This window comes from Solanum tuberosum, unplaced genomic scaffold, assembly GCF_000226075.1.
Source record: "Solanum tuberosum cultivar DM 1-3 516 R44 unplaced genomic scaffold, SolTub_3.0 scf00144, whole genome shotgun sequence".
Taxonomy (NCBI): domain Eukaryota; kingdom Viridiplantae; phylum Streptophyta; class Magnoliopsida; order Solanales; family Solanaceae; genus Solanum; species Solanum tuberosum.
The window spans coordinates 1,127,580-1,151,391 of NW_006239074.1; the positions used below are offsets into that span (position 1 = coordinate 1,127,580).

At 33.7% G+C, this 23,812-nt stretch overlaps 2 protein-coding genes across 2 annotated transcripts; one reads left to right on the plus strand and one right to left on the minus strand.

The window, feature by feature from the left end:
- Window positions 1–1,732: 1,732 nt before the first annotated feature.
- LOC102592140 (DEAD-box ATP-dependent RNA helicase 5) lies at window positions 1,733–10,249 on the plus strand. The gene is made up of 13 exons (XM_006352862.2): window positions 1,733–2,329; window positions 2,417–2,535; window positions 3,831–3,938; window positions 4,224–4,304; window positions 5,176–5,254; window positions 5,766–5,851; window positions 5,928–5,984; window positions 6,188–6,255; window positions 7,122–7,190; window positions 7,397–7,490; window positions 8,085–8,249; window positions 8,357–8,449; window positions 9,728–10,249. The coding sequence occupies exons 1-13, from the start codon at window positions 1,771–1,773 to the stop codon at window positions 9,821–9,823; spliced, it is 1,674 nt and encodes a 557-aa protein (XP_006352924.1). The 5' UTR covers window positions 1,733–1,770; the 3' UTR covers window positions 9,824–10,249.
- Window positions 10,250–10,592: 343 nt separating this feature from the next.
- LOC102592475 (uncharacterized) lies at window positions 10,593–20,064 on the minus strand. Its single transcript, XM_006352863.2, has 12 exons — window positions 19,684–20,064; window positions 19,487–19,525; window positions 18,895–18,977; window positions 17,494–17,597; window positions 17,050–17,384; window positions 15,069–15,137; window positions 13,625–13,707; window positions 12,819–13,163; window positions 12,629–12,735; window positions 12,013–12,170; window positions 11,630–11,826; window positions 10,593–11,301 (listed from the first exon to the last, which is right to left on the minus strand). Exons 1-12 carry the CDS (start codon window positions 20,005–20,007, stop codon window positions 11,037–11,039), a joined length of 2,109 nt encoding a protein of 702 aa, XP_006352925.1. The 5' UTR covers window positions 20,008–20,064; the 3' UTR covers window positions 10,593–11,036.
- Window positions 20,065–23,812: the final 3,748 nt, after the last annotated feature.

Here is a 23,812-nt window from a genome sequence, read left to right on the forward strand (position 1 = left end):
ACATCATTTTACAACAGATTTAAATTTTTTTTTACATAATTTTAGATACAGCCGCATATTTTAAGTTGTTCGTTATCGTAATTTATATTACTTTTTATGTATTTAAAATATATACATATGTAACATGATAAAAATAAATAAATAAAAATAGATATTAAAATGGCTCCCACACTCTTTATTCAATATAACATAGAGACATAATACATAAACATGACATTTAACTTTACATCAATTGACAATAATGACCTTTAACTTTGCAGTACACAAATAGACACTTTAACTATCCAAAAATTTAACAATTAAACACTCGAATCTTACATGGCTAAGTGCCTTAAACACACTTCAATTAGGCATGTTAGTGGTAAAAACAAAATCTCCAACAAAAATCGCTTAAATGACAATTTTACCCTTAATGAATCTCTTTTATATATATCTCTATTTTTAAATCAAATTCCCAGTACATTCTTTTCCTTCTAATTTTTTCAACAGTTATTGCCATCTTCCTCTCTTTCTTCATAATTTTCTGCTAATTGAAATTACATAAAAAAAAATTTGTTATTGTGAAAATAAGGTTTAATGAAAATTTATTGGTCTATACACAACTCAAGTCATTGGTTATTCTTTTAACACAAACGTATAGTTGTCTGTCACTTTCTAACTTCACAAATCTATGGGTAGTAGGGTCTTCAACATAAAAAATTTCAATTTCATTATACCCATCATCTTTTGCATAAGATTTCATTTTGGTCAAAGATAAATGGTCCTTATCTATGTTAAATATAATACTGTCCAATTTTGAAACATATTGACCTGTATAAAAGCAACCTCCATAGTGAAAAACAACGATGATGTGACCCATATGTTCCATACTGTAAAAAAGAGAGCAAATTTATAGTTGTGGTAAAAAAATCGTAATTTTTATATAAAATTATCAAAAACAAAATTTTAAAAGGGGAAATTAAATATATCTCGACTAAATTGAGGAAGAAGAATAGATAGACATCCAAGTACGTGAAATCTCAGCACAAGTCTTGAACAATTTTACCTTTGATTCGAAGGATGAAACGTAGAGACTTAGGGTTAGGGTTCTTAGAGAAAAAGTGAATTAGTTCTTTTCACTTTCACTATTGTATTTATTTTGTTTTTATTTTCATTTTTTAATTGAAGAATCCACGTGTATTTATTTTAATTAGTTGGCAGCCACGTAAAAGCATTTGTATATATCACGCACTTTGCTGCGATATTCGAATGTTTAATTGTTGAAATTTGTGATAGTTAAAGTGCCTACTTGTGCACTATCAAAGTTTAGGATTATAATTGTCAAGAGTCATGTTTATGTATTATGTCTAACTTAAATGCACACGTCGTTCATAAACGATGTGTTTTATAAGCCTCTTATTCTATAAAATAATAATTGTAAGTTAAATTGCAATGAAAGAATGATTTCAAAATTTCAATATATTTTTCCCTTGCATAAGTTTTTTTTTTTTTTAGATTGTGTTACAAGAATTTGATTTGAAGAATATAACATGTATTTTGCATGATAAAAAAAGTGAAGAAGGACCATATCTGTTAACCTATAAACATCAAGGAACATAATGAACCAAACCCAATCCTAAGGGACCATTTTGATTATTTTCTCATTGTAATTTCACTAAAAACAGAGGTTAATTTGGGGAAAATTGTAAATAGCGAACTTCTATAAATACAACATCCATTTGTTTCATTAAACCTTAGGGTTTTGCGATTTCGCCATAGATTTGAGCAGCCATGGTAGCAAAGCAGTTAGATGACGAACCTCAAACCCTCACAAATTCAGCAAACTATGAATCCAAATCTCACAAGAAACAGAAGAGAAAGCTCGAAGACCCTGAGGTTGAAGAAGTTGTTGTAGAATCCAAAAAAGAGAAAAAGAAGAAGAAGAAGCAGAAACAGAAGCAAGAAGAAGAAGGATCTAATGGGAACACTGAAACTCTTGATGGGTCGAATGGAAATACTGAAATATTTGATGGGTCAGCTGAGTTATCTGAAAAGAAGAAGTCGAAGAAGGAGAAGAAGAGTAAGGTAAATGAAGGGAATTTGGATGATGGGTCTGATGTTAGTGTTGTTAATGGGGAGGTTAAAGAAAGTAGTACAAATGTGGTGGTTACTGGTAAGGGTGCTAATGAGTCAAAGTACAAAGCTTTAGAAAAGTTTGTGGATGCAGGGCTTCCAAGTGAGGTGTTGGAATGTTGTAAGAATTTTGAGAAACCATCACCAATTCAATCTCATTCCTGGCCTTTTCTTTTAGATGGACGTGATTTCATTGGGATAGCTAGAACTGGATCAGGTATAACATTTGAATTGAGTTTTTTTAGTGCAATAGTGGGTTATGGTTTGTGGTTTTTTTAGTTTTATTATATTTTGGTATGATCAGGTAAGACGTTGGCTTTTGGTATTCCGGCTATAATGCACATCACGAGTAAGCGGAAGAGTAAAAAGTCTAAGAATCCTGTTTGCCTTGTACTTTCGCCTACAAGGGAGTTAGCTCAACAAGTAAGTTCTTCAAATCTACACCTGGATTGTTTAAAATTGTTTGCTTTCTTGCATTATTTGTATTTTTACTGATTCTGTTGTGTGATTTCACTTGAACTAATGCTTCACTTACTGAATAATGTTGTCACTCATCAAAGCTTGAACTTCGTAGTTCTTTTTAAAATTTAGCATGGTAAAAAGGCAAATGAATGTTATTGCTTGTTTTCCATCCTTGAGTAGACTAGTAATCGTTTTCTGTGGCATCATGGTTATTTACTTTGGAGGGAATGATAGGAAACTAATCGTTAGGAGTGTATGTCCTGACCATCGTTCTTTCCAAAATAAAGTTTTTCTATCACCACTTATTATAATGTGAATGTGTTCTTAGAATATATTCAATAAGTTTCGAATATATTCAGTTCCTAATTGCGTACGAATGCATTGGTGTTCATGCGTTCCAAGAATTTTCCATCTTATACTTCTCTATAATCACATGTGTTCAGTGCCTCCTCTTCATTGCAAAGTCTTCATAGCCAGTTCAGGAGGAGAACGTTGTGTGCCCTTAGATTATTGACTTCCAAGCCTCCTTGCTTCTTCCTGGTGATCACTGTTTCCCGCATAACCTAAATGAAAGACTTCTTAGTTGTTTCCTTGCCACTGAATATTCCTGTTTAATTTGTTGCTTCTTTTATGCATCTTGTTAGGTATTGAAATAGAGACATGGTTTAAGTAGGGGGTGCATCCAAAACACTATTGATTAGAACCTTCATCCCAAGGACAAGTACATTTGTTAGTCTCTTTTCTCACTTTTCAGTCATTCCTTCCTAGTATTCTCTGTGATTGGCATCCAAAGGGTATACCTAAATATTTAGTTGGTAATAGTCCCACATTGCATCCTAGTAAATCTGCCTACTGTCGGATGTTGGGAACCTTGTCACATAGAAACTGTGTCTCTTAGCGTAATTTATGTTTACACCTGATATTCATTGCTTCAAAGAGAAATAGAAAAGTAAGAAAACTATATCTGAAGACAGTTTTATTGCTTTTCTATTGCTCTAACTTCTAAGAGCAGGGAAAAATCCATCTGGTCCCATTTACCAAGATACAACCTTATACTGTGCATAATAAATTGTAAAAGGCTAGTTTATGTGAGTTTTAGTTCTTGATGTCTTGTAATATCTGCCCAGAATGTCTTCTAACTCCTGCCTTATGCTTTCTTTTATTAAATCAATATGCATGTTTTTGCCTTGTGTTCTCAAATACAAAATGCCAATGCAGATTTTATACTTTATTGATAACTTTCTCTTTTATAATAGATATCAGATGTTCTTTGTGAGGCTGGGAAGCCTACTGGTGTGCAGTCAGTTTGTCTATATGGCGGAGTTGATAAGCACCATCAAAAGGCTTCTCTTAGATCTGGCGTGGTAAGATTCTTTGATTTTACTCTTTCTGAATTTTTTATTGCAACGAGTCTTGAATGATGATTTTTTCTAAGATTCTTTTTTATTTAGTCGTTCTGAATTTATTATTGCAATGAGTCTTGGATGATGATTTTTTCAGTATCATATAATTAATATCTAAATTGATTCAAGGTCTTATGGTTGCTTGCTTTCTTAGACTTTTTAATGGATGTTACACGTGCTTCACACATGTCATACTTTAAGTCAGAGTTTCTTGTCGGTACCTCAGATCATATTCTCTGCCTGCAGGATATTGTTATTGGAACCCCTGGTCGTTTGCAAGATCTGATGGAAATGGGAGCTTGCAATTTAAAAGAGGTTTCTTTTGTGGTGAGTGCTTTTATGGCCTTCATTTATGTTTGGACTTTCTGGATCTTTGATGAAGTCTGAGTAAGCATGATGTCATGAAAGTTTGTTTGGTCAACTAGTGTAGATAGTTTGGATGCTTTTGTTCTTCATTTTTGGTCATCTAATTTGTGTAAGTACTTTTTGATTTTATTTTATTATTAAGTTTTAGGAGTAGTATTTTCCCTTTTTGTTTTTTTCGAGTAATCTCAAGTTGCTGAACATGAACTTTGTGAGGTATTTAAAATGTAGGTCTTGTTTGAAATACAGGCTGAAAATATGCCCAATAATCACCTTTTGTCGTTAACATTCTATTTAGCATCTTTGAACTATCACTTGACTGTTTGCGGAGTTTATCCTAGGGTTACTGGAATGTCTTGGTGGTTGATGGTAGAAAATTTACAGATGTACATATTTCTGTAGCTTAGCTGTTGTAGAACTTACAAATAATATGCTTCTCATGGCCCAAAGCTTTGCCATTTTTTATTCTGGATTATCATAAACTACACCAATTTCCTTTATTTTCAGCTTATTCAGAGACAAAGTGGCACTTGAATAAGAGCCTTCAAATTAGCTCCATGTAATAAATCTTTCAAAGTTACCATGATAGGGTGATTATTGTTATGTGACAGAAGAAAACATATAGATTGTATTATCCTTTATTTTTTGTAATGTGATCAGAAATTAAGAAATAGAACTGTTTCTATTTCTCTTAATTTCCCTGACATGATCATGAGATAACTTCTTAAATATGATTTGATTTTTTCCCCTATGTAGTATGAACTTAATATGAATGGAGTACACATCAACTGTCATGCTCCTTTACCCTTGACTGATGTTACTAATATTGCTATAGGTGCTAGATGAAGCTGATCGCATGCTTGATTTAGGTTTTGAACCAGCGGTCCGTGCCATATTGAGCCAAACATGCTCTGGTATGAATATTGCTCTCTACATTTGGTTCCATCACTTGAATTCTTAGAGCTGGAGCTTTGATGGACATCTCATTATATAGATTTCGCCTGCTTAGTGTCTTTTTCTTTTTAATGAAATGTTTGGATCTGAATGTCTTTCACAGCTTATTGTATTATCTCCAAGTACCATTTTTTCCCTCAGTAAAAGTATATATGTCCCAATGAGACATTTTGTAGTTTCATTTTCGATCCTTTTTGTAAATGATGTACATCCATATGTTAAAGTTTGTTTTTTGTTTCATTTTTTCAGTATATATGTAATACCAAAAAAGTTTTTTTTTTTTTTTTAAAATTTGAATCTTGTAAATATTTCAAGCCTTGTAGTGTTTTGATTCATATCCTCATCCTCCCACTTTACATGGTAGGACTTTGTTCCTTGTTTTTTGCACTTCAGATATAGCTAGATGAAGTTTAAATTTTGTGTACACGCATTTTTTTGTGTCCATCATTCAAGTCCCATCAAATTGTGCAGTTCGGCAGATGGTTATGTTCAGTGCTACATGGCCTCTGGAAGTTCATCAATTAGCTCAAGAGTTCATGGATCCCAATCCAATCAAGGTCTCATTTACCATTCAGAATATATTCTCAAATTTGTTGTGGTTCCTTTCCTGGCTTAAAACTGAAGTCTGTTCAGGTAGTTGTAGGTTCAGAAGATTTGGCTGCCAACCACGATGTCATGCAAATTGTTGAGGTAAACTGCGTTGTAGAAATTCTAAGGACTTATGAGATATGCATTTTTCTTTCCAGCTCTTTCATATGATCAGCATATTGTTGCCTCCCAATCGATCAACAGAGAGCCAAAACTAAAATTCAAAGAGAAAATAGGAGAAGACTTACACGTTCATCTCCATTTCTTCCTACTGAATTGCCTGTCCACTTCCTTTTACATTATAGGTCTTGGAAGATCGAGCACGGGATGAGCGTTTACAATGTTTGCTGGAAAAATACCACAAGTCTAGAAGGTATCTTAACAGTAATTTCTGCCAACACATTTCTAATCTCATTTCAAGCTCTCAAGCCTGCGTTCGTTGTCTCTTGCTGACATCCATAAATCCTCCTATATTATAGTATATGAATAATGATATTCATGTATTAGGTCTGTGCCTGTGGTTTTAATTTCCTGCTTGCCTCCCTGTGTACAAAGTAGGCTTGTAATTCTCTTGTACTTGTAGGAATTGAATGGATTGCTTCCTTCCTGTTAAGTCAACTAGAACAGTTCTCTTTATTTTAAAATCACTCTAAAGTGACTTAAGTGCAAAAAGACTAGACCAGCACCGCCTTTGTGCCTGTGTTCAATATTAACTTACCTTTCTCATAAAAAGTGAAATGATTATTCTGCCCATGTGTGGTTGCTAATTTCTATTGGTGCTTAATGTTGTCTAAACACAGTTGTCTGGTGTCCCCCTATGTTTATTTAGATGGTTGACCAAGTGAGGGGTAGCCTAAAAGTAGTGATTCCATTTTTCTACCAGGAGGTAGTATGTTTATCGAACCATGGGGCATGGGGGAAGTGCATTCTCTCTCTCTCCCTGTCACACACACACACTATTATCTCTTCTTCCTTTTTTCTTTTCAAAAATCATATTGTGGATGAGTTCATTTTACTTCCCCAGCAGATTTCCGTTGTTTTATCATTCTTCTTTAGTTCCTTATCCATTGTCTAGCACAGTTGTTCTTCGTGGCAATGGTTTTAGACATTCCTCAATCATCAGTTATTGGGGATAATGTTTACATTATTTGTATCCTGTTTTGGCGTTTAACCTTGGTATTTGATTTTTTGGACTCTCTTTATAATGGATGCTTACAAGAGGTTGCAAACTTTGAACAGGAATAGAGTATTGGTTTTTGTTTTATACAAGAAGGAAGCATCTCGTGTTGAAATGATGCTACAGAAAAGGTAATTCTATTGACTCTTCTGTTTAGTTGTGAAGAAAACATTAGATTCCTATGTCTAGCTTCTATTTACTTGCTGATAATAGTATAATACATGTTCCAACTAATTTGACCCTGGCAACATTGGTACATGTAGTATGCACTGTGCTCATTGTATTGTGTATCATATCTGGTTTACATTTTGTAATGTTTAAAGTGTCTTTGCCTCAGGGGTTGGAAAGTTGTCTCCATTAGTGGTGACAAGCAACAACATGCTCGTACTAAGGCCCTGTCACTCTTCAAGGATGGAAGCTGTCCTCTACTGGTACACACTGTTTTCCTATTATCATCTTTGTTTCCACTTCCAGTGATGTTTATTTGATAGGTAGAACTAACAGGATAGAATCTCAAGAAGATGCAAACCATATAAGGCCAACTAATCAAGTATATAAGAACCAAAGAAAATGTGCTATATTAATTAAGTAAAGAAGAACCTCAGATGTGTTTTTATACTCTTGACTAAAACCACTGATATTGCTATATTTTTGGTTTTGTTTTATCATCCTAATTTACATCAGTTTACTCTTTGACTAAAACCTGATCTGTATTTTTGAAGTTCTGATTTCTAGCCAATCCTCTTCCGTCCAAGAATAATAGGATGCTTACTCTTTTTTCCCCATCAAAATGTTTTGCCAGATTTTGCTTCTTCAGTTCTTCCTCATTCCTGCAAGATCTATTTCCCATACTTTCTGTGACTTCTATTTGTGTTGCTCTGGTGCTGGATGGGAATTGTGTTGCGACTTCCGGTTGAATTTGGATAGACTGTTCGTGAATGATCTTGCTGTGTTTGCTCAGTTTTCTTTCATGCGTGCTGAAACATGCTAAAGCCTCATTAACATAATTGTTTATGCTTCTGCAGATAGCTACTGATGTAGCTGCTCGAGGGCTTGATATACCTGATGTTGAAGTTGTGATAAATTATAGTTTCCCTTTGACAACAGAGGATTATGTTCATAGAATTGGAAGAACTGGAAGGGCTGGTAAAAAAGGTGTAGCTCATACATTTTTCACCAAGGATAACAAGGTACTGTTTGACTGATCCTTACAATAGAGATTTCACTTTTATTTTTCTTGTACTATTGTTTCAGTGCTTTGCTAGTTTGATTCTTACATTGAGCCTGTCTATCACAGGGACTTTCTGGGGAGTTGATAAATGTCCTCAGAGAAGCTGGACAGACTGTTCCAGCTGCCCTTCTTAACTTTGGAACCCATGTAAAGAAAAAGGTAAACTTTTTGTTTGCATATTGGCTATTGCGTATGATTTGAAATGCAAATGTATTAGATGGTGTTTGGATTAGCTTAAAAGTTGGCAAAAGTAGTCAAAAATGGCTTAAAATAAGTTAGAAAGTGTTTGGCAAGGTTAAAAATAACTCAAAATAAGTTTAAAATGACTTAAAAACCAAAAGTAGGTCTCCCCCTACTTTTTATTTTTTGACTTAAAAGTCATTTCAGTTCGACTTTTATTTTTGACGTAAAAGCTACTTTTTTTAAGCCAATCCAAACGGGCTCTTATAGTCTCCTAAATTTCAGTATCTCATTTTGGAAGAAATTATTGTTCCTCACACAACTGACACAAGGATTTGCCTAGTTCTTGATATCCTAGTAGCTGTATTTGTGTTTACATGTCGTGCTTGCATTGCAAGTAGAATCTATTAAAAAAAGAAGGATCTTATGTTGGCTTGGTCCAAACTAAGAAAACAAAGAATCATGTCGTGTTTTATGTTCTTGGGCAGGAAGCCCAAAATGTTATTAGCAGCTGCTTGTGCATAGTCTTAACAACATAGTATCTATGGATAGGGGTGTCAAATGAATGGGTCAAAATGAGTTGTTAGTAAATGTGAACTGCCCAAAATTTACATGGGCTGAAATGAGTTGGGCAGGAATGGGCTATAAACCATCTCCATTAACCCGTACAAAAGTGACTTGGGCTGAAAGGGACTAAACGAATCTTGACCCAATCCGCCCATTTCTTACTAAAATTTTAGTCTATTTGTTTATGTACCTAACAAAATTTGTCTTTATTATGGCTATTTGGCTAATATACAACGTATCGAACATAATAATTTTTTTGTTTTAAAAAAACACTTTTGACAAGATTCCTCATTGATCAACTAACACCTACATATAACCCAATTATTGGATGGACCAAATTGGGAGGGTCAAAATCGCCAATTTTATAAATGGGCTGGTAAAAATTGAGTGAGACCAAGCCTAAGGAGTTGTGTTTTCCTGGGATAATTTTGCAACCCGATTACAATAACAATTTGGATATCCAGAAGATGGAAAACCAACAATGTATTATTACAAAAGTTATACTTTGTGATTGCCTATTTTCTTGCTGGCATAATTTGTTTGATTGAGACTGATGAATAGAGCTACACATGCCTTTCTGTTAGTAATTGTCAACTGAATCTTGTTTCTCCACCCTTCCCTTACTACCGCATTGCTAGTTTTCTATCGCTGCACATGTTCTTTGTTACATTGTTGAGTTGCAATTTACAGGAGTCCAAGCTCTATGGTGCTCATTTTAGAGAAATTGATGCAAATGCTCCAAAGGCCACCAAAATAAAATTTGGCGATTCTGATAATGAAGATTGAGAAAACGAATATCAATGGTTCCAGTTTGTCATTGAGTTGTAAGCAGCAGTGCAGCACAACTCCTTTGAATTGGTTCCAAGCTTCACCATCCTGACACACTATAGAATCATTTGGCGGATACATGGAGAAGTGGATCATTGTGAGAAGAATGCAAGAGATGATGTCCCACAGCTATCTGCTCATGTACGCCAACAGATGCCTAAATTTATTGCGCTGCAATGTCCTAGATAATAGTGTTTTAGAATCTTAATATTCTTTTATGTAATTCGTTTCATTTCCAGCATAGAAATGTAACTCTTTAAGAGTGTAATGCTGACTGATTGTTAGTTTGTCTCTTTTGTGATATTTGATTGCACCTTACAAATGCTGGAGATGGGATTCTGTGCTATAAGTAAAATATTTTGGATGTCATGTTATTTGGAGAAACATGTCTGGATAATTAATTAACTTCTGTTCTAGACTCTGAAAAGTAGCTGGAGTTGTAAAGCCCCAACATGTTTCGATTTCCAACGGTGCACGTTCTAGAATTTAGTGGATAATAGACCCACTTCTCTATCAACTAAAATGCCAAACTTTATGTAACTGTGTTCAAACTGGTGAGCAAGATAATAATATCAAAGACTTGCTCACGTTAACTTGCCAAGGGTAGCAAGTAGATTCAAAAGTTGGTGTAACAAAGACCATCGCAAATGCACTTTTCATCTGTGCATTGGATTGAGCTTTGGAACATGAGAAGTAAAGAGGAAGTTTATAGCAGAGGATGAAACGCGCGATCTATAAACTGCCACTCATAGGACAAAATAAGGTCTTCCCATTGTTTCTCTCTCTTTAAGTCTCTACCAACAGAAAAAAATGCATCCTACAAGATGCCCTTGTAAGACCCCCGGGGTTGGGGTTTATGGGAAGAACAATGGGAAAATTGCTCCATCTCCTCTGAAGCTCTAACAATATATATTTAATGCGATTGCTAACATTATTCTTCAGCCAATGACAAACATACATTAAAAATATATACAGAAAAACCGATACAACTACCCAACAACTTATACATCAGGGTGATCGGTAATGCACTTTTTGCTGACAACCGCACAGAAGCTGCAACATTGCTCCACGCCCATTCCTGTCATAATATCATCATAACTCGATAGCTCCATGGGTGGTTCTCTTCAAGCATGTATGCACTTCTCGGAACAACAAAGTTTTCATGCTTCTTTCATTGGTTGCTACCTCCAAGAAACGTGAACACTCTTCTTCTCAACACCTGAGCTAAATCTATGATTTCAGATTCCCTAATCTGCCGAGTCATACTAACATCCTGCCAAAAGAATGTGCGCTTACTGGATAATCTGCTTGTCACATCAACAGTCAAAGTGGCCTTCTCTCGACTATTTGTTAATGCACGTAGAGCGTGACTGGAGTACTTGGGATGTGAAACTAGTCTATTCAAGAGTATAAGTACCTCTCGAATCAGCAAGGTCCTGGCAAGTAAGACATAGAAAAGATTGAGAAAATGAAATTTCAATACAATCAAATTGAAAAATTACTTGGAAAATGCAAAGGTCCTTTCAGAAGATTTAAAAAAACAGCTAATAATGAGAAGCTCCATGAATTAAGGACTCAAACTCAAGGTGGTGAACAAATGGGTTGTCAAACTAAAAAGTATAAAAAGAAAGCATTGTGATGTTCAGTTTTAGATAATCATTGTGTACTTTACCGCATGGAAACTCAAATAAACTAACTCCATTTCATGCATATATTTGGAAGACTGAAATTAACCTCAAAACACATTTAAGTGCCCAAAGATACCTCTCTTTGAATACTTCTGGCTGCTGAGCAGTATCCGATTCTTCTAGATCCAAATCGCATACTAAGCTTTGCAAAATAATTGCTGGGAAATCCTTTCCTTTTGGAAGCCCATAATTTAATAGAATTTCAACACCACATTTTCCGGATGATGCGAAGAAAGCTAGCAAAATAATAGTGTGCTTCCGAAGCTGTAGTTCCTGAATAATTAGAGAATCAAGGGTAACAAACAGCAGGAAGGGGTCAATTCCATTCTTGGCAAATTCAAGACAAAATCCATGTTAAATACGATAGCAGTATTCAGAGGAGTTTAGAGAGAAAAATTGAAAATACGAAATGAGGAAAGGTGAGAAGATTTGCTAATTGAAGTTAAATACTAGGCTTACCTCGGCATTACTTCCAGTGCAGGCGATACACTCTGCCAAACTCTCAAAGATCACACTGATTACGGAAAAAGTTGAACTTTCATTGGAATTGATGTCAACCATGCCACTGCCATCTCCCTCCATGAAACAGCTGCAGAATGAGGCCATTACTCTTGGACCTTTATTGAATAGTATAGTCAGGTAAACCATTACACAAAGCAAAAACAAACTGCTAGTGATTTTGAGATGGATTTTTTCCTCAGAAATAACCTTTATATCTTCATCAGAGTATATCTTACAATTAGCAGCAATCTACTACAACTACCACTGTGGTGCATGAGTAAAATACAGTAAAATTTAATGAAGTATTCTTCCTTAATAATAAACTTGGAGAAAATGCATCAATCTTTAACTTGGATCAGAAAGAATATATTGGCTTATTCTCCATAAGATAGTAGAGACACTGTTGGAAGAGAATATGATATAAATAACAAAACGCGGTAGTTCAAGTAGTAAAAGCTACATATTGAACATTGAGGTGCAGTAAGCAAGTTCAAGAACAAACTTCCAGGAGCCAGAGAACATCAAATTGATATATGAACATGTGCCCAACACGTGACCAAACATATGTGCTTACAATTCAGTAGCATATGAAGAAGATGCACAGTTTTCTTCTTTACATGCAAGCGGGCTCCCTTCTTCAATAATTTTACAATACTTTGGAATAGTATATCTGTTCCGTACCTATATAAAAGAGGAAATAGCATAAGCATATTACAGAGCTCTAAAAATATTCGTAAACAGATAAGAGAAGGATATGAACTTACTTGTCCCTCTCCAAATAGGCATTACTTCTTGCAACAATCAGATTCATGACTGAAACTGCTTCGAGTCTTATATGTTCTACGTCATGAATCATGACAATTTCGCACATTAATTCAAACAGAGGAACATAGTTGAAACAAGATGATATCAAACAGCTAGATTCATAATTGATGAATCCTATTCTGGTGCAAGTTTCAAGAGTATTCACTCTCAGGCGATCAGTGTGATCTTGATCAAATATTTTCTCAGCATGGACATGCGGCAGTCCTCTATTTCCAGGATATCCATATTCATACAGTTCTGACGCATTATTCCAACAAACAGGTCCGTCAACCACAATATTGTCCCTGATAGAGTACACTGGGAAGATCAAATCAAAGCATATAAGGAAATTCCTGGATCAGATGATAGAGACAATCTTTTCTCCTTTTTCCTTTCCTTTATTTATTTGTTTTAGCCTTTTGAGGTTACGGAAGCATCGTTTACCCCAATAAGGAAATATACAACTAGCACTAGCAAGAGAACAGCAAAACGCCTGAAGATCTATCTTGAAATGTGAAGAATCAGAAGACTGGAGAGATTCGTTTGCATGATAATCAGTGGGTTCTAACTTTTGCTTCTGTTTTTTTAATTGAGCTTCCTTATGAATCCAGACAAATGCAAGCTTCTTACACAAAGGGAATGGTTAAACAGTTGTCAAACACTTAAATCAAATCATTCTTCTGCATTGATGCTAAAAGAATCCACGACAATATCTCAGAAACAGAATAGAGAAAGAAGAGCATGCATTTGAGTAAGTAATATATACCTTTTACCAAATTTTCTTTCCATATTGAAAGTGAAACTCAAAACCTCTTGCAGTATATGCAAAGACCTATGAATAATAGAAACCTGTATGGAATGAATACTGTTATGAAGCTAGTGACAAGAAACTTCTATGGAATGATATAAAAATGAAGCCTTTATGAATTCCCTTTTACTTCAACATAACATACAGTAATCATTCAAAAGAACTATATAGCCGACCCCAACACGATTGGAATTGAGACATAGTTGTTGTAATCATTCAAAGGAATTATAAAAAAAAACACTCTGTACTTTTGTTATGGAAAAGCCTTAGTACTTAATTAATTTTTATACAGGTAATATATGGAAAACCTTAGTAGTTGATGCATACTTATATTTATATATATATTTCCTTTATTCTTAGAAGTTTTGTTGTTTGCATAGTTTTCTGCTCCTTGGCCAATCAGCCACCTCCCATCCGACTCTGATTTCCGTAATACTCTCTTGGTCTTGCCACAGGTCACTTGCTGAGTGGAAATTTTGGGTAGGATTTGAACCTCAATTCTAGATTATCAAGTTATAACTTATTTATGGAAGGTGGGGTGAGGATCTTCATGGTGGGTGGAATCTCACTAGTGAATCAAAAATTGGATTTACAATGGATCTCACCCAAATCGCCCTATCTATCCTCCTCCTGTGGAGGTGAGGGTTCTGTCGGTATGTATCAGTCGCGTAGAGAGAAGGTGCATAACAAAGATTAGAATCTAAGTGGTAGAACAAAGAAGGTGAACTCCAACGGACCAGTTTGCCAATTGATGCAAACTGGTATAATAGGTGTGCGAGGCATATTTCAATGCGAAAAGTGGTCCCAACAAGGATGTCTTTATATTTCACTTGAAAGAAGAAAAGCAAATAGGCATAGTACCGGAAAGTATGGATTTGGAGTTTATCCTCAATCAAGAGCTACTTGAAAGTCAGGATAGATTTCACACGCCTAGTACATTAAGGATCACGTCTCGTACTATTAAGATTTTCAGAAATATTCACAGAGCTTTCAAAAATTAAACTAAGATTTTTCACTTTTAAGTTCATTAGGCAATTGTGTATATTGAAAAACAATTTTCAAAATCATTGCTAGAACTGTTGGTCTACCAGCTTTCCCAACTTTCTCCTTTTCTTTTCAGGAATATGAGATGGATACAGCTTTGCAGGCCTGAACACTTTTTTCATTGAGAATGGTACCAGTATCATACATCATCAGCACAAAGATATACTCGAACCCAAATTTACCATTCAAAAAGGTATATCATTGCTCTTATTACAAAAGTCTGCACTATTAACCTGAACATTTTACTGAGATAAATGGATATTGCCATTAAAAAGTTTTACATGTTTAGAAATGTAAATTCCACATTAACAACTAAAACAGAAGGAAAAATGATAAATATCTAAGCTTACAATCGCACATTTTCAAGTCTGCAAAGACCAACCAACGCTTCTAACAAATCTTCAAATCTCACCATTTCATCATTAATCTACAAGATACAAGACCACAAATTATGAGAGTTCAACCCTACTAAGAGTCTAAGACAACATAAGGTAAATAAGCTACGCATAGTATTTGCAAAATAAAGAAATGTGGTGCAGATCAAGTGTAGGAAAAGCCTTTTTTAATGAAGTAAAGGTAATAGGAAAAACCTTTATTTATCTCATTTTATTGTAATTTTGTTGGAATTTATGCCAAGTGGGAGAAAAATAGAACATAATGGAAGCAAAAGATCCATATAGGCGAGACTTAATAGTGAGGATTAAGGCTTAATCAGGTTGGTACTCTTGTATATAGTAAGTCTTCGGTTGTTAAGAAATTTGTCAGTAGAAAATGGAAATACCCACTAATTAAGAGAACACCAATTTATAAATAATGTAAATGGATCCAAATTAAGTAAAATGGATGGTGAGGATTCACATAGCCAAACCCAACTAGTTAGGGATTGAACCATACTTGTTATTGTTACTGATATTTTATACCTACATTATGAGAATAATACCCACTTCAAATGTTGATTGGTACTCTTTCCATTATTTCCACATCATAAAAGGAATTTATAAGAAGTTATTATGCAAGATTCCACGAAAGAAAACTAAAATAATTAAATAAAAAAGAAAGAACAAAATTGATGTAAGATAAACTTGCTTATTTTTTACTAATCAAGTTACTGTTTAACAAAAAAAAACTTGTTTGTTAATCTTTGGAACTCAAATATGTTAAGCTAGTGAATTCAAAACTAACCAAAGTGACACTTAAAAATGCAATATGGAATGGTAAATAATTTGAATTGTCACTAAAATCAGAATTGGTAATGTGAGAAACATTGGAGAAGAATATTATTAAATTGTTGTCGTGTCTACATTATTACATTGAGACCCTATTTATAGACACTAGAATACGATCCTTTACCAAGTAGGATACTATTTACTATTCATATTTCTATTTGTATTCCTATTCCTATTCTAAATAGGCCTGTATAAACCTATTCCTATTCTAATAGGATTGTATAAACCTATTCATGTTCTAACAGGTAAGAATACAACTCATCCAGGTTAAATTTGCAATGTAACATTTCAACTCATTTATACTTTTGCTTTGATGTATTAGAGAAACACTTGATAGAAAGCACTCTTAATAATTATAAGCATATCAAACCTTCAAAAGTAATGGGAAGCTTTATGTTACTATGTTAGAATATTTCTTTATGATTTTAGGATACGGTACTATTTAGTTCATAATAAAAATGATAATTTTGTGCTAAACGTATGAGCATTTTTGATAGATTTTAGAACTTATGGGTTTAAGTCATGTTTCATTTTATTTTTTGAAAAAAATGAAACATCTTTCCAAAAACTATGGCCAAACACATTTTGAAACTTCAATCCAAACTTCACCCAAATCTGGTTTACCAAAAAGATTTGGCAATCTAGGGCCAACACTAGCTTAAGAGAGCCATTGTTTTGGTCAGCCCACTAATGTTTGCATTAGGGTAGGATGTCTACATCACACCCTTTGGGTGCGGCTATGCCCCCTACCCTGCTAACGTGGGAGACTTTGTGCACCGGGCTGCCCCTTTTTTTTAAGAGAGCAACTGCCTTTAATTTAAATGCATGACCAAAGCAAGTGTCATGCAAAATATGAGAAAAAGAGTTCGAGCAAGTGAAAATAGGAAAATCTTAAATTCCAGTCCTTTGACTTCCTTTTTCGTGGTTGAGTTGAAAGTAAATAGTGAATGAGTAACAAATATAAGGAATACCAATTCATATAAAAGAAAAATCCGAGACATTGAGAGAGATCTATCATCTGGTTAATGATTGTTAGTATGCACATCTAGATAAACAAGAACCTGAAGGTGAAGTGTAGTCAAAGTGAAAAAAGATATCACTTAATGGATATACCTTGGTCAATACAGAGAAAAGATGAGACACTTTTGCACTCTCACCAGAATGAGTATACTGCAGATTATCCTTCAAAGAAATCTTTGACTCCACACTTGTCCTTAAGGGCAAACTCGTGTTTAGGTATCCAGAAAGGACACGGAAATCAACATCACATGTCGCATACAACTTCGAAATGAGTAGCCTTCCTAATCTTTGGCCACAAGACGAGCTCCATGCATCCAACAACTTGTTTCTACGGCAAATATTATCAGATAAATTGTTTTCAGCTGATAAACTGGTAGATTCATCATGTCTTTCAGTCTGGATCCCAACATCCTTAGAGGATACTGTACCTATGATTCAGCATGCAAGGAAGAATGGATGAGCAGATCATGAAAGAACTCATTTTCAGGAACCATGACATATAATTGATTTTAATCCCACATCTCAGTTTGAACTAACCGATTTTTGTGCTAGAGCCAATATGCTCATTCATAGAGCGTGTGTTTTGGAATTCTAAGGATTTTATTTGGTCTCCTTGGATGTTGATACCCGAATCTGTACTACTGTAAACACAGACGAGACCGTAATTTTAGCATGAGATTGACCTCATTTGCAGTGCAAGCAAATCATGATAGTTAAAACCTAATCATTCTCATTCCAGAATAACAAGGATGCGCAAAAGTCAAATTAAATGGATAAGGAAACTAGCAATCAAAAATATATAACTCATATAAAGCATATTAGCAAAGATAAGAATTTCTCCAATGTAATGACTCCTTCAACTTTTACACACTGCAAGAAGCAACCTTCACTAAAATTCTTCTATTTCCCTTTTAGAGTTCAACTGAGAAGTTTAAAGTTTCACCAAAAAACATGAGAAAGAACATGATGTTGCATCACAAAGTTCCTCCCTAAGCACACAATATATGCATTTTTTTCCTAAAATTTCAGAAGGATCAGCATAGTTGCAAAAGGTTTGGCACTTTGCCAACTAGCAGTAGAATGACACGTGAGCATGGTTTGTTACAAAGAAAATTTTTTGTACCAAATTTGATTCATAAGAACCTTACAGAATGACATTACTAACTCTGATAAATAAATTTGATATATTTTCTTCCAAAACCTTCTTAAAAGGAAATTTAAAACATTTTACATTCTATTCTTCAAGATTTATTGTGCCCCTGATGCATATATTTCCTTGTACTTCATCTCTTAGCATCTTTGTTGTTGAATTAAAATTTGAAGATAATATGTAAATCTCCACCCTCTGAAATATATCCATGCATTACACTTCTTTGTCATGTACCACGCCAATGTGGTAAAAATATTGGAATAATGTCACAATGAAAAGAGGTTCTTTGTAGGACGAAAAGGGGAGAAGAAATGACAAATTTTCATTTTACCAAATTGTAGAAGTTATTGAAACTAAACTTCTTATATAGTTTGTATTCACCTCCATTCATATACTATCTCAATCGTGCAGATTAACTAATGTATATAATCGAAGTGAAATAGGAACAACCAAAAATATAACATAACTTGCAACAAAAATGAGACTAAAAGGATAGAGCAATAACATTATGAATAATATAGGCTAAGGAGTAGTTATTTTATTTTGCATGCACATTGACAGAGGGAAGGAAAGGAATCTTGTGCAGATTAGATTATTAAAAAATATGTCTGGTTATTGCTTGTCAGATCAGGCTATCTCCTTATTATCTAATGTGGTACGCGCCTTAATCAAGAATAATTGTGGTCAACTTTTATTATGCATAAAATATAGTATACCCTAGAAGAAGAACACCATAACCAAAGTTTCCTGCAACTACCTGTCAAACACAAATTCCACTAGGCACTTACAGGTTCACAATCTTTGGAGGAGTAACCTTGAGCCTCTTCTCTTTCTTATCTCTTCCCTTTCTGAGCTCAATGCACTCTTGCTCCTGAAGCGGTGCAAAAGATCATTATCTACTAGGAATTTTCATCAGAAATATATTGAAGACAACTTATGTCATAAAACCACTATACTAGGTCTTCAGCATCTACTCAATGTCAATGTCATGCACATAAATATTATCCATCAAGGTAAACCAGTGTAAAGAATGCTAACTGCTAAGTCAAGTGAGATGAATCAGACATAATCCAAATGGAGCCAGCTAAACAAATAGTACAACACAATGCGGGTGCTTAAAATTAAAAAGTTCCTTCAATGAGGTCATGCAGTTAAGTTCAAGATTTTTCCCTTGCAGGAATCTGTTCATTTATCTCCATAACATATAAAAGCAACTGCAACTCAATTACTGATCGAAATCAACTGAAACATCTGCCTAATACCCTAATGCCTCTACAGTCAAATAGAAACCTTAGAAAGACATTTAAATTCTGGAACTCCAAAAATTCAAATTTTATACAGCATACATGAGAGTATTGATGGGTAGGGTATATGACGTACCAAACGATTCCGCTCCTCTGAAATTCTATCAAGCTCCCTCTGCAATAAAATAAAAAAAAGAATTAGCCCAATCCATTCAAATAACTTTCTATAAAATGGGAGGGCAAAAGTAGTCTACTCCCCAGCCAATTGATCAGAGAATGACTACTTCATTTATAAACATCACTATTAATTACATACTAGTAGCATTTTCTAACCTTCAAACTGTCAAGTTCTTCTTCTTTGGCATTGTGGGACCCGCCAGCAGGGAGAGAGGAGCGGGCAGCGGCAGCGGAGAAAACGTCGACATCGAATAACTGATTGAAACCTTTAGGCACTTCTGGAACTCTCTGAGACAAATCCCGCGGAGGCGAATAGCTAACGTACGACACCGCCGGATATGATTGCTGCAGCGGCGGCGGCGGTAGCGGCGGAGGTGGAAGGGATTTCTGAGTGGCAATGGACAAGGCCTGCTCTTCAGCTTGAACAAGTTGGTCGACGAAATCTGCGTCCCATTCTTCGTCGAAACCCTCGTCCGCCATTGCTGTAAAGGTTTCTCTTTTTTCTTTTTTTTTCAGTTTATATTTTTCATCTGTTCGATTTCTCCATTTTCGCGCGCTTTGCCCCGTTTGTCAGGGTATTATTCGAAAAGAGACAGTAATTTAAGTGATATGCCAAAATGCTCCCAATAGTTTTTGGCATTTCCTTTTTCTTCCCCAAATGTTTCTTTTAGGTCATTTGTAGCCCGTTCGATTGTTTGATAAAATTTTTGGACTAAGATGCTCTTCCTTTTCCTCTTCTTATTGGTGTTCTACTTTCTGTGAATTTACACCATTTTTGGAAATTGATGTTTTAAATTTCAATTTTCTCCATTAATTAAATTTTTCATTATAATGTTGGAATTTCTTTTGTTTCTTCTCGTCATCAAGGATATTTTTGTATCACAAATTGATTAACAACCATTTTACTTATACAACTTTTTTAAAATGTTGGATGTTAGTTCAACTAATATGGTGGCACTTGTTTAAGTTATTATGGTTATTGAGAATGGCTTGATAAAGAACTTTAGACATTATTCGTTGTAAAATGATCAATTTAAAGGTTGTGGATGATATAGTTTATATAACTTATCCACATTTAAAGGAAATGTATGCCTTGAAGAGGTAAGGTGTTGAATTTGAAGTTTAAAATGTGTTTATTCTAATGTCTTGGGCTACTTACCATGCATGACAGTATCAAATGTATTTTAAGTGTAAAGTTAAGTATCAACTCGAGTTCTTCTCTTAGAAATTGAAAAAATTGATAACTAGCTATTAAAATAGTGAATGATGTTTTAAGATATTGTGAATAATAAGATCCTCATGTTAATAGTCAATTCTTTCTGGTATGTGTGCTAAGATGGTATTGGTTTGGGTCTAATCGGTCACCACGTGTGAAATGAGACATAAACCTAACGAAAGTTATTAAGAAGTTACCACATAAACAATGTAACTTCCATCTTATTTTGAACGTTGATTGGAGAAAATTCTCTAAGTGTATATAACTTTCTCTTCAATCTTCATATTAAAAGACACAATTTCCTTTTTCTTGATAATAAAGGAAAAATACATTGATTCTCTATATCTCCCATGAGAACAACTGACCAAAAAAAAATTAAGTTTGTAGTTAGGACATTGTTTTGATGAAGTCAACTTTGGAAAATTACTTTAATAATGAGTTCAACTATTTTCATTAAAATAAAAAAGATATACAATTCATTATTTCGCTGCTTAATTTTATTCTACCCTCATGATAGCTCATAAAAATGTTTTCCTTTAACAATTACACTATAAACTTTAATTCTAACAACTTTCTTAGGTCAAAGTCAACTACACATAACAATCATAATTAGTTACTAGTATTTTTTTAATAAGCTGATTCACTTGAAAAATAAAAACAGAAACAATTATAACCATAGATTATAAAACTTAGTATTTCAAATTATATCGTGTAAAACGTATATATTATTCACACAATAGAAAGTGAAATATACTTATATGTGTATTTATAATACCTAAACAGGAACATTATGTACATAATAATCAATATCATATTTTTATTTGTGGAACTCTGGATCGAGGGAAATTTGCAAGCCCTATTACTTGAGTGTGTATTGGATAATCCCACTTTTATCAATAACACTCAAATTATATAAGAGACGTAGGTCATAGTACGATGAGCTTGAGAATTGATATATGTCTTCCTTTATGACTATATTGCATCTATCATTACATGTAATATTGTATTATTTACTTATAGAGGGGTCGAAAAATAAAAGTAACGTAGTATCCAAAATTTGTTTTTGAAATCTCAAGGTGAAATTTGAATCTTTCAAAATAATTAAACTAATTTCTGATCTTGTGTTTAGAATATTTTAAATCTCTATATACACATCGTTTTTTTTTAGTTTTTTTTATCTCATTATAATAGTATAATTTTCTTGTTACGGAAGTTCAAGTGAACATATGTACTCCTTCTAAATCACCCTCTAATTACTATCATTGCATTTACATAACGTATTCTATATTAATCTCATTTGTGATTTGTTCATGCGTCGAACTAGCAATCATTAAGAGTTTTATAAAAGAAGTCAATACTCCTATTTAAGAAAAATAATATAGTAAATGTTGACTTTTTCAGATTTTGTAATTTTTTATGATCGTGGTGTACGACTTGACATCAACAAGTACCAAATAATTATATTCATCAAAATTAGAATAGATGAAAATAATCATCTATATTTTTTGTTTCCGATGAATTTTAAATTTAATACCTTAAAATTCTCAATCATTTTATTAGCCCGCATTTTTTTTAAAAACTTTGAAAGTGACATTTGTTGCATTGGGGATACGGCAGAGAAGTCGTTTTAGTGTTTCTTAAACAGAAAACTGGTGGGCCTAAAGATAGAAAATAGACTGCATATCTAACTCTCAATAGTCTACCCCACACACCCACTGCGATACAGTGAAGAAGACAGCCACATGCCAAGAAAAATAACACCATGAATGAGTATTTCTCAAACGAAAATAATATAAATGAGCCAAACTTTTAAGAAATGACATATATAAGCCTTTTTCAAAGTTTGATGACATGTTTAAGCATTTTCTCTTTAAAAAAAGGGCAAGATACAAGTACCCTAGAGCCTAAACTATTGTTGAATTCAAAGCTGGTGTTAAAGAGTACAAATTGACTTTTGGTCCCTTGTGAGTTGTGGTTGTGAATTGAATGAATAAACAAATGAAATAAAAAACTAATTCAACTATCATGATCGAAATCTCAGAGACATACCTTAACTAAACTTAGATTCTATTACACCCCCCTTGAGTTTTTTTTTGTTTGTTTGTAATTTTGTATATCTTTTTGACTTAAAGGAGTACTTGTGTCTTATACCAAAAATAAATAAATTGTACGTTTTAATTTATTTACCTAATTTTAATTTGGTATGAATTATAAAAATATAAATTTAAAAAAAATAAAAAGATTTTTCGTTGATTGTAAATTAATTAAAAATATATATAATGTCTAAAAAAGTATCTTTTAATCGATATAATCTTAAACATACTAAGTCTATAGACATATCTGAATCAATTATTTTTAGAAAAAAACTTCTCCCTTCCATTGTGAGTTCACCCGTGAGTGTAACTTCGTAACAATTTTTGAGCATCTTTCACATCTAATGAATTAATTCAATATCAATTACGATAAAATAGAATTGTCAACATATAGTATCTCACATCAATATACATATCAAATAATTATGATCGGATCTACTAGCCGTCTATCCGTCACCACCACCATCTTATATAATTATGAACACACTCACATGGCACTTACGTCTAATTTAAGTACTTTGCTTCCCTTCCAACCAATTGGATATTTTAATTTACTTTCTTGTCTAAATGAATCTTGACAAACCGTCCCTTTGTGTTTATTGGCAACTTTCAATTTCTATCACTTTCAACTACCAAATAAATACTATACTATATATTTCCTCCATCCAATTTATGATACATTTTTTCTTAAAAGTAGTTTTCTAAGTATTCGACTCAAGTCTTTTTTTCCCAATTTGTTTTGTCTTACTTTTTCTTAATTTTTTTAAAAATAGAATATTATTTTTAAATAATTCTTTAATTTCAATTTTCAGGTAACTTATTGAACACCATTAAAATAAAAATCATTTTGATAGCTTGTATGTCGATATAAAATAAAAAACAAGCAAGCAAATTGCAAGTGGAGTACGGAATCGTCTTTACCAGGGATTTTTTTTAATTCCAATGTGAAACTTCATGCCAACTCAGATTTAGTCCA